The sequence below is a fragment of the Idiotropiscis lumnitzeri genome, chromosome 4 (assembly GCF_059441095.1).
Source record: "Idiotropiscis lumnitzeri isolate Australia: NSW breed Sydney's pygmy pipehorse chromosome 4, RoL_Ilum_1.0, whole genome shotgun sequence".
NCBI lineage: Eukaryota > Metazoa > Chordata > Actinopteri > Syngnathiformes > Syngnathidae > Idiotropiscis > Idiotropiscis lumnitzeri.
Window position 1 is genome coordinate 28,303,663 of NC_142394.1, and position 10,375 is coordinate 28,314,037.

General features: G+C 42.1%; 3 protein-coding genes across 7 annotated transcripts in view; 2 read left to right on the forward strand and 1 right to left on the reverse strand.

The window, feature by feature from the left end:
- ppp2r5b (protein phosphatase 2, regulatory subunit B', beta) overlaps positions 1 to 384 on the forward strand; it is a 10,951-nt gene extending 10,567 nt beyond the window's left edge. For all 3 annotated transcript variants that reach the window (XM_088292778.1, XM_088292776.1, XM_088292777.1), the window contains one exon: positions 1 to 384. This exon is cut by the window's left edge and continues 1,078 nt beyond it. The gene's annotated coding sequence lies outside the window, so the exon portion shown is untranslated.
- Positions 385 to 1,544: 1,160 nt separating this feature from the next.
- Positions 1,545 to 2,901, forward strand: gphb5 (glycoprotein hormone subunit beta 5). The gene is made up of 3 exons (XM_088294311.1): positions 1,545 to 1,652; positions 1,992 to 2,234; positions 2,561 to 2,901. The coding sequence occupies exons 1-3, from the start codon at positions 1,545 to 1,547 to the stop codon at positions 2,747 to 2,749; spliced, it is 540 nt and encodes a 179-aa protein (XP_088150437.1). The 3' UTR covers positions 2,750 to 2,901.
- A 154-nt stretch (positions 2,902 to 3,055) lies between these two features.
- Positions 3,056 to 5,872, reverse strand: gpha2 (glycoprotein hormone subunit alpha 2). 3 transcript variants are annotated; one of them, XM_088294595.1, is made up of 4 exons: positions 5,563 to 5,872; positions 3,984 to 4,107; positions 3,585 to 3,769; positions 3,056 to 3,518 (listed from the first exon to the last, which is right to left on the reverse strand). In XM_088294595.1, the coding sequence occupies exons 2-4, from the start codon at positions 4,105 to 4,107 to the stop codon at positions 3,414 to 3,416; spliced, it is 414 nt and encodes a 137-aa protein (XP_088150721.1). In that variant the 5' UTR covers positions 5,563 to 5,872; the 3' UTR covers positions 3,056 to 3,413. The 3 variants fall into 3 exon arrangements, with proteins under 3 accessions (XP_088150721.1, XP_088150722.1, XP_088150720.1); XM_088294596.1 differs by lacking the exon at positions 5,563 to 5,872 and adding an exon at positions 4,236 to 4,328; XM_088294594.1 differs by lacking the exon at positions 5,563 to 5,872 and having other exon boundaries at positions 3,984 to 4,494.
- Positions 5,873 to 10,375: the final 4,503 nt, after the last annotated feature.

Below are 10,375 nucleotides of genomic sequence, written 5' to 3' on the forward strand. Positions count from 1 at the left end.
TTTTTTTTTTTTAAACAATCTACCTGTCAACGAAAGCCTTGGTAAAATATTTTCATTTAGGCACAGTGCAAAAAAAAAAAAAAAACGGCTAGAAAAGGAATATTTGGTTGATGCTGGTGATTGTCTCTTTTCATGGTGTATTTGTGTTGCCAAATATCTTGATACATGCAGACTTGTTTTTGTATACTTTATTTATTTATTTATTTCCAAAGAAGTCTTGTCTGAGCGGGTTTTCAACGCATTCCACGTAGCAATTTCACTCAATTTGTCCCCAAGAAGGAACAGCTGGAGAAGATGTTTTGTTTTGGGCGTGGGATGGGTGAAGTTGGATGGAGAAAGTTTACTTGTAAGTAACATGACATTACACTTCACTTTGACAAACAACTTTGGTGTGTGTGTGTGTGTCTTGTCTTTCTGAAAAATTTCTGATTTCTGATCCGTGTTCCATTGAGATGGTGAAATCCCGATACGGTTTTTACTTTTCTGTGAGGGAATACTGTTCAGGGTTGTGAGTCACTCAGAATGATGTCATTACGTTGTCCGTCCACAAGTCGGCGCTCTGACTCCATTCAATCTAATAAGCATCTAAGGGCAAACTACGGCCCGGGGGCCACATGTGGCCCGTTAAACGTTTTAATCCGGCCCGCCGAACTTGAAAAAAATTAAATGAATAAACCTTGTTAATGTTTTATTTTCTAAATTCTGTGTTTTTTTCAAAGACATATTTAGTTGTAAGGCTTTTGTTCACTCTCATTTAAAATTCAATGTGTTTTTTTTCTCCGATGAGGTGAGGTGACCAAAACACTCCATCCATCTGCTCCTGGTCCGGCCCCTCTGTCAAATTTTAGAACCCATTGTGGCCCACCAATCAAAAAAGTTTGCCCACCCCTAATCTAAGGAGACAATGACGCTTGGACGTTTACGGTTTTATTATATTAAGGCCCAACCGGCCACCACTGCAAGGTCCTGATTATTTTTGTACATTTTTTTATCCAATTTTGGGCCCATTTTTGCACATTCAAAGGGGTCATACTTTCGGACTATTGTCCTAGAGCAGAGGTCTTCACTCCTGTTCCTTGAGGTCTGCTGTCCTGTCTGTTTTCTATCTCTCCTTGCTGTGACACACCTGATTCAAGTGTTCTGATCATCAGCAAGGTCCGCAGAAGATGGATAACGAGCCCGATCATATGCTTCACGTTTGTTGTAGCAGAAAGCAACGAAAAACAACTGGCCTTCGAGGAACAGGATCGAAGAACTTTATCTGAGAGGATTCAATTGATCCAACTGTCTTCAAACTTCAGCTGTATAAACTTAAAACCGGGGACAATAACAGGGCAAAAAAAATTGTTTTCTAATAGGATCAGATGTTACAGGTTTACCTAACTCAGTGGCCACGAGTCCAGAGATGTGGAACGCAATCGCACATGCACACTCTGAGGTTAAGAAAATAGCATCTAGACTACTATCAGTATTTTCCAAGAAGGGAGTCTCCGTTATTTCTGCCTCGATCGGCTCTCTCGTGTGGTGTTTTAATTGTAATTACGATGATGTCAGAGTGTCCGTCCGCCCTAATGATTTTCTCACACAGAAAAAAAAGGGAGGGGGGAAAAAAAACAACAGAGACAAGCCTTCCAGCTTCCATTTCACTTGCTGCTCGCACGAACGCAGCCGAGCCACACACGCGCTCCGATCTCGGCACAAGGTGAGACGCCAAAGGTGAGAGTTTTTTTTTTTCTTCCTTTAAGTCAAACACTTTAGGCTGCTACTTGATAGAAGAAAAGAAAAGAAAGTAATATGGAATGTTTTATCATTGTAGTCTTGCTTTTTAAAAAAAAAATATATACATATACAGATATTTTATAAACCCATTCGATAATTTCTCATAATTTCTGAGTCATGAAGACTTCGCCAAAAACTATTCTCCTCACGGTCATCACGAATATTTTAAAGATTGAAATGTAGCAGTTCTTCAAATGACCACCAGAGAGCAGCGTTGCTCCGGTGTAACGAACTTACGTTTGTTTGCCAGCAGCATGCGCGTCCTTCCTCCGCTCCTGCTGCTGCTGCCGCTGCTGGGCCAGCGCGCGGCCGTGGTGCGCGTGGCCGAGCAGACAGCGCTGCACGGCTTCCGCGGCTGCGCAGTGCGGGAGTTCACCTTCGTGGCCCAGAAGCTGGGCTGCAAGGGGTTGCGAATCACCACGGAGGCCTGCTGGGGGCGCTGTCACACCTGGGAGGTAAAAAAAAACAAACACCCGCTCAACGCCACGAAAATTAGACAGTGATGCCACTGTTAAAAGAGCGTTTAAACAAGTTTTCCACTTGTTTTTGCTTCAACATAATTAACATTGTGCTGCTCCTTTTTATATGCGTTGGCAGTATCAACACTATTCAGGATGTCCGTAACATTAATCGTTCTTGCCCCGAGTATTACGAGAAATAAAAATGTCCATAAGTTGCAATTACTCACAGTGCCGCCCTGCTGGTGGGAGACTTCCATTACACATTTATCCCCTTTTAAGTTGGTCGTGACTTATTAGTTTTTTCTCCCACTTTTGCGCAGAGGCCAGTGCCGGACCCCCCCTACATCCTCCGACACCACCGCGTGTGCACGTACGCGCTGTCCCGCTACGCTAGCGCACGGCTACCAGGCTGCCAGCCCGGCATCTCGCCTCTTTATCACTACCCAGTAGCCGTGCACTGCCACTGTGCCGTGTGCACCACCCTGGACACCGAGTGTGAGAGCTTCTGACGGGGCGTGAAACAACTGATGTCCACCGTAGCATCAACTTGTGCACGATGCTCATTATAATATCATGCAAACAAATTATCGGTGTGTGATTTTAAGCCTTTCTCTTTGCTGCTGTTGGTTTGGGACTTTGCTTTACTGGTTTGGGACTGCTTTCCCACCTCATGGCCTGTACGCGTTCGTGTCTTTAGGATGGGCAGCGAGTTGATGCAACTTTTTATGATACTGCTCACATGATAAGCTAATGTAAGACATTATGTTTTTATTCTTCTTGTGCATATTTGTAATAAAAGAAAAAAAAAACAAGTCCACATTTTCAAAGATTTTATTTTAATTCACACAGTGTAAAAAATATTCAATATATTTAGCATTTCAAGCACTCTTTGGTTCCACCAATAGAAACAATGTACAAAAAAAAAAAATCTGTAAAAACAAATAAATATTTGGTGCGTTTAGTCTTTTTGTTTCTGGTTAGTGCTTATTGTAAATCGTGGAATAAATTCTTTTCATTATGGTCTGCTCCTGTCTTAAAGTGGAATGGAAATGCTGCGATGCGTTTATCACAATCCGAAAGTCCAAATACGGATAGGAGTCCCGATTTTGTCTGGTTCTGTCATTTCTGTAGTGCAGCAGTCAACTGGAATGTGAGTTGCCGTCCTGGTTCGGGTCAGTAGCGGGACGTGCGGCACATGTCGCAGCGACACGCCTTGGCCGTCACGATCTCCAAGTCGTCGTGGTGACGCCCTCCCGGACACTCTAGGCGAACTTTGACCTGGCCGACCAGAGGCGGTGTTGTTAAGAGCGGATGGAGTGCGACAACCGAGATCCCCGTCCTCACCTTTGCCTCCTTGGCGATGGTGCAGCATCGCGACGCCGAAGTGACGTTGTGCGTAAAATTGGAGGCCACCAGCACCGAGTACCTGGACGGGAAGGCGCTGGACTCGCAGTAGCCCACGCAGGCGTGCAGGAGGTGGATGCCTCGACACGTGCCTCGCCGGTCGCTGCGGATGCTCACGTTGAAAGCTGAAGAGCACAAACGAGCGTGGAAGAGCTCATTTATTTATTTATTTGTATATTTTTAATTTATATTTGCACCGCAGAGGGGAAGCGCTCCAATCTCGTTGTACACTGAGTATAATTACAATAAATTCAGATTCTGAAGTGACTTTGTTTCAGGTATTCTCGCATTTCAGCTGACGTGCCGTATTTTGGTGCAAACCGTGCGGTCAAGACTCACGATGCAAGTGACAGCCCGGGCTGAGGGTGACGTTTTCGTCGCTTCGACCGATGGCAGAGAAGAGCAGCAGTGACATCGCTGGCAGCACCAGCAGGCTGACGTTGACGCTCATCGGCTGCCACATCTGGGATAAAAAACCAACACACAACACACGAGTCAACTGGAAAGCATGGCATTAAACTGACAAATGATTCGAAACGCTCAAAGACTCTCTATCACAACCCAGGCTAGACTTAGCTCCTCCCCGACAACCTAAGCGGTCAGTATCTCAGTCCAGATGTGTTTGCATCTCTTCAACACGAATTGTGGTTGGCTCGTGAAAATCTCTCTAGCGACGCGTTTTCAGGCCTCCGCCGCGACTGTCTTCAGTTTCCTGCTTGTTCTTGGGGCGTTTTGCTTTCAGTTTTGACGTCGGCAAGTGAAACGCAGGCTCAGTTTGATTCTGCGCAGGCGATTGGCTCGGCCATTACGTGACATTCCGCTTTTTGGCTCTCAAAAACATTTGGGTTGCTTTCGCAGAATTCTTCAGGTTATTGTGATGCGAGTTGGCAGAAATTTGAGCAGATCACTTTGGACAAAATGCTTCACAATTATCAGTCATGTCATTGGATTTGAATGATTGTGTTATCGTCAAATAGAAGTGTTTGTTTGTTTGTTTTTTTTTAATTAGGACATTACCACTTGGTTAGCGATTTACGACGGCGCGTTGTGCCTTTTAAATGCAGCATTCGTATTTTGTGTACCAAACTGCGACTCAATTTTTTGCTATTGAATTATGCTTGAATGCTTGATTTATTCTCAGAGTAAATAGTGACAGAAAGAAAATGTGATTGACAGCAGTTGAGAACCAGCATCTTAACACGCACACACACACACACACGCACACACACCGTACTGGTCTTACAGGGAATCGAAACAAGTCAGGTTTTCCCAGTAATTTGCCATTTCGTTTCCTTACAACGGGAGCACAGGGAACCCCCATTTCACACTCGAGCTAAATGGTCCTGAATGTGTGGGGGGGGTGTGTGTGTGTGTGTGTGTGTGTGAGAAGTGTAATTAACCCTGTGTCAGCTGGTTGGAATTTTTTTTCTCTGAAGGGTTTCCATGCCTGGTGTTTGTATTGCTAAGCATGTTCATGTTGTTTTTGTCGCTGTTTTCTTGGCAAAAGTGTGTGTGTGTGTGTGTGTGTGTGTGTGTAAACTGCATAATTACAACTGTCCTCACATGTAATCTGAATTAAATGACCTTCAAATGAAAACTCATTTAAGAATACATGACATACAAACATGCAAGAAAAATGTTTAAAATTATTTATAAAACTAAGGGAAAAAAAATTAATTTCTATAAAAGAATTTAAGTATGCTTTTTTTTCTGCAAAAACAAAAGCCCCCCCAAAAGAATCCTCTAGGTTTGTGTTAATCAAAAATTCAACTAACCTTCATGACAAAATACATCCACCAAAATTGAAAAAGGCCCAAGCGCGTTCTTATTTTTTGCACATGAAATTCTTGTGAGTTTATGAAATGGACCCAATTTCCTCGTGCCAATACAAGCGGGTGAAAAAGCAAAAATGTCCTACCTGGAGAGCGGAGAGCACAACTTGCAGAGCCCAGCAGCGCAGAAGTGTGTGTGTGTGTGTGTGTGTGTGTTGTGAGGCTCATGCAGCGATGGCAGTAGCAGGTACGAGAGAGGCCAATTATCGCTGGGTGCACACCCACAATTGCGGCTCTCCTTTTTCCACACAGCTCGGTCCTCCTTTACTTTTCTCCTTCTCGAGTCGATGGCAACAATTTTCCCCAAAATGTCCTTTCCTGCTCTTTGTCCTCCTGCGGCGGCGTGTTCGCATGTCAGCCAGGGTGCCACCTCCCCGACGCACTTTAAAACCTTTACGGGGGGGGTGCGATCTGTGAGACACAGAGGAAAAACTAGATTAGGTTTTCCATCAATGCATTGGCACCTTAGACACACACACACACACACACACACACACCCCCACACCCACACACACACACGTGCGCTGCATGTTTTTCAGACGCAGATTTTCTAAAAGTGGTGGAGATCGCTAGACTGTATTTAGATAGCACCAAAGATTTTCATATTTTGGGGAAAGCACAAGTGGAGAAGGAAGTTTGAAGTGATGGAATTGGAAGTGTTAGTGGAAGACAAATATCTTTTACAGATATTGTGAGCAGAGATGGGCATTCCGTCGCAGGGACAAAACAGTCCCCTTTTGAAGACAGCGGACAAGAAGTTTTATTATAAAAGACAAACTAAGCAACGTCCGAAGTGCGTTTTTGTCCGTCCCTTTAATCGTCCCAAAGCAGGTCAAGTCCCGAATGTATAGAATTCAAACATTTGCACACGGAGCAGAATGAAATCGTAATGCTGGTGAGCGATGCACACGGCTGTGTGAAGAAGCAATTGAGAGACAAAATGAGCAACGCAATAAGTATAACGCCATCTCGACATTGTGACGCCGGCCTGAACTCATCTGCGAATTTGCCTCTTGTGACAAAAAGAGTCGGAGAAAGGTTCCAGTATGTTCTAGAAATACTTTTCTGCATTGTTTGTCTTTTCAATGCAATACAACAAAATAAGATAAATTAAATAAAAGAGGGAAGCAATCTTGTGTTTTTCGGGGGGGCCAAGTTATCAAAATTAGTATTTTATATAAAAAAACAAAAAAAAATGTTTTAAGTACATTTCAAAGTTTGCACTTGGTGGTTGTCATAATTTTTTTGCCATGATGACACTTTGCGTATCCTGAACGCTCCTTAACTTCGAGCTTTCAATTCAGCATTGTTTAAAATTGTATATGTTGATAGCAGCAACATTTAATCAGAGAGGGCGTCATGCATCCTCATCAGAGTCTTTGCTTTTTTTACCCAGCACATTTTCAGTTTTTGTTTTAAAGTGTGATGCTTCTGATCACCTTATGGCCTCGCTACCCCACACATTCCCAATCGGGCTATGTCAATGGAAAAGCGGAATTTGTGACATCATCATCATCATCCAAACCCCCAATTATACACACACACACACACACACAATTATTGTGGTGACAGTTAGTTGCACAGACAAGTGAATGGCCTCCTCAGATTAGACGTGGGGGACCTTTTTTTTTTTTTCCCCTCCTTCTCAACATGGGGACACCCAGTTAATTCGTATACACGCACACACTTGAGTGTGACTCAGCATGTTTGTATTAATTCATAGCACCTTTGTCGCCATGGTTACCATGGCATCTCTGTCATTACTCTTACTTTAAGATGTGTGTGTGCGGGTGCTACATTGCAGGAATTGTATTTTTGTGTTTTGTGTGTGTTATTCTGGGCTGGGTGATAATGTGAGGAGAGGATGAGGCAAAGTTTCCCTTACCCCCAGCCCCGGCTGCCCCCCTCCCCGCCCCCCCAATATATACATATATGTAGAAATCAAAGCCGCGCACCACCGATAAGCTGACACGCATGCCACAATCGACTAATTTTGGTGTGTATGGCACATTGTGCGCGTGCATGTGCCAAAAATCGTGACAAGGCCTCAGCGTGACACACACGCACACACACACACACACACCCTTGGAGGTGGAACACTTAACTAATTGAGATTGACGGAAGGAAAGTGGAGTTTCCATATGGCGACACTCACTGAAGATTAGGCGCACACACACACACGCGCACAGCATCAAGTGGAAATATTAAGCGAGCGGCATTATGTCCATCAATGAGCAGAAGAAAGCCTTGGAATGTGTTCCACTCGACATGAGACGGATGACAAAAGAGTGGCTAATCTGTAAACTCTTCATGCTCACTATATGCAGGCGATGACGTGAAAGAGAGCAAATCCATCCTGGAGGGAGGATCTCAGTCGTCTTGTTACGGAGAGAACAGGCCAGAAGGACAATAAAAAAAACTAATAAAATAAATAAATAAATAAAAAAGGGAAACGAGATGGTGGAATAAACATGATTAGATTTTTGCGTTAGTTCATGAAAACAAATTATTTAAAAATTACTAAATGTAAAATTAAAAAATAATTTTAATAATAGAGTAAAATACAAATGGATATGCTTTTAAGAAAACGCAAACGAACTGGAACTAAAACTTCTTCTAAAACTAACTAGAATTTTAGGAAAAATGTCCTTTGTTTTCGACTTTGTCAATTAAGATCAGACATTTGTGGTTCCGCTTAAATATATTTATTTTAGTTATGCTTCGTGTCCGGACAGAAGTAGGAAGGCCAAACTGACGTCTGAAATTGTCTGAAATTGTCTTACTTTACTTGATTACAAAATACTGATTTACGGACTTTTTTTTTATTATTTTGTCATGGATACTCCATATTAAAAAATTAACTCAACTAAACCTAAAACTAAAACTAATAAAAAATGAAAATTAAAGTAAAAATAAAAACTAACAAAATGCCAACTAAAATTGAAATGCAGATGAAACTGTAATTTAAAAATTTAAAAGACAAAAGTTAAATAATGAAATAAAAAAAAATACAACTATAATGAAAAATCCCAAACAATAAGAACCCAGGCACAGAGATAGCAAATAAACAAACTTTAGCTACAATGAAAAGTTAGCAGGACCACACCACTATGTCCAACTCAGCCATTTGGAATATTTGAGAAAACCAAAAAGGTTGCGCACACCTCGCAATGAACATTCGGCACGTTGGAACGGGTACTTGGACTTCATGTTTGCTTGTGTTGCGGCTGCCGGTTGTGGTGGCGGACGGCTCGTCCGTCCCACGGGTCATTCTCCAGAACCGGGGAAACGGCGAGCGCATTCCTTAGCGCAGGTGTGGGCAAACTACGGCCCAGGGGCCACATGCGGCCCGTTAAACGTTTTAATCTGGCCCGTCGAACTTGAAAAAAATTAAATGAATAAAACTTGTTAATGTTTTATTTTCTAAATCCCGTGGTGTGTCAAACACAGATATTTTTTGTTTTCTTTTGTTCATTTTCATTTCAAATTGAATGTAGTTTTTTTCTCGGATGAGGTGAGTTGACCAAAACACTCCATCCATCCGCTCCTGGTCCGGCCCCTCTGTCAAAATTTAGAACCCATTGTGGCCCGCCAATCAAAAAGTTTGTAAAGTATTTGGACTCCGTTACGTCACAAGGCTTCAGCTAACAAAATCTGTTCACAAGAGTCGAGGCAAGCTGTTTTTCTTTTTTCAGCCTCACTTGGATCGAAGGATTTTTTTTTTCTTTCTTCAAAATTGATCGTTGGAAGTGTCTTTATCGCCACACCTTTCACTCCTTTTTCATTTTGTTGTGTGCGACAGCGCCGGGGATGAGCTCACTCTCCAGATCAAATGTAATACTTTTGAAAGCTTTGTTAAAGGCGCTGCCGCCTCATTTGGAGAAAACTAATAACTCAATAGGCCGCTACAATTAGTGTAAATCATATTTTCCATTGGAAACTGACGTGCGCTGGGCGGGTGGAGGTGGAAGTGTAGCAAAGTCGGAGTGGACAAGTGGCTCATTTGCGGACTTGGTTGCCATCACTAGCAACACACAATTACACATGCACTCTCTCTGACTGCCGCAATGCTATCATTAGCCTTAATCACACTCGTTATCCGACCTGTCTGCACTCATGCCTGCCTGAGGCTGTCTTACAAGCGACAATATGGCCACTGTTTGTATGCACATTTGCTGTTGGGGAGCGACCGCTATTGAGCAATGGCGGCTAATTGGCAGCTAAAGTGATGGGGAAAATCACTACTTTATATTATGTGATGGAAAACGGAGACAAATATAGCAATACAGGGCATTTTTTTCCGATGACGAACATCATTTGAGATTTTATTGAAAGGCGTGAGCAGTAAGTGCCACAAATTGGGCTTTTCCTTGATGAAAGATCACCAAACTACAATGCCGGGAGTGAGCACTTGAATTTGGCGCCCACTGGTGGTAAATTTTAGATTAAAAAAATATGATGAAGGTCAGTTTAGGAACGGAATGACTCCGTTGTAGAGTAAGCGTCTCCCATCCCAGAAGTGGTGGGTTCGATCCCTGGCCTTTGTTACCATGTCAAAGTGTCCTTGAGCAAGATAGGGAACCCTCTGTTACTCTCGATGCAGCGCCATCATTAGATGAATGTGAATCAGTGTGAAATGATTTGAGTGCCCTAATAGGTGGGGAGGAATAATAATAATTAAAAAAAAAAAAAATATATATATATATAATATATATATATAATATACATAATATATATATTCTATATATGTATAGAATATATATATATATTCTATATATATATTATATATATATATATATAGAATATATATATTCTATATATATATAATATATATATTCTATATATATATATATTCTATTTATATATATTCTATATATATATATAATATATATATTCTAT

Coding starts and splice junctions, on each gene's coding strand:
- gphb5 (XM_088294311.1), top strand. CDS start 1,545: ATGATGTCAGAGTGTCCGTCCGCCCTAATGATTTTCTCACACAGAAAA. Junction 1,653..1,991: donor CAGCTTCCATTTCACTTGCT/GCTCGCACGAAC, acceptor ACCAGAGAGCAG/CGTTGCTCCGGTGTAACGAA. Junction 2,235..2,560: donor GGCGCTGTCACACCTGGGAG/GTAAAAAAAAAC, acceptor ACTTTTGCGCAG/AGGCCAGTGCCGGACCCCCC.
- gpha2 (XM_088294595.1), bottom strand. CDS start 4,107: ATGTGGCAGCCGATGAGCGTCAACGTCAGCCTGCTGGTGCTGCCAGCG. Junction 3,770..3,983: donor CCCGGGCTGTCACTTGCATC/GTGAGTCTTGAC, acceptor TGTGCTCTTCAG/CTTTCAACGTGAGCATCCGC. Junction 3,519..3,584: donor CCATCGCCAAGGAGGCAAAG/GTGAGGACGGGG, acceptor CTGGTCGGCCAG/GTCAAAGTTCGCCTAGAGTG.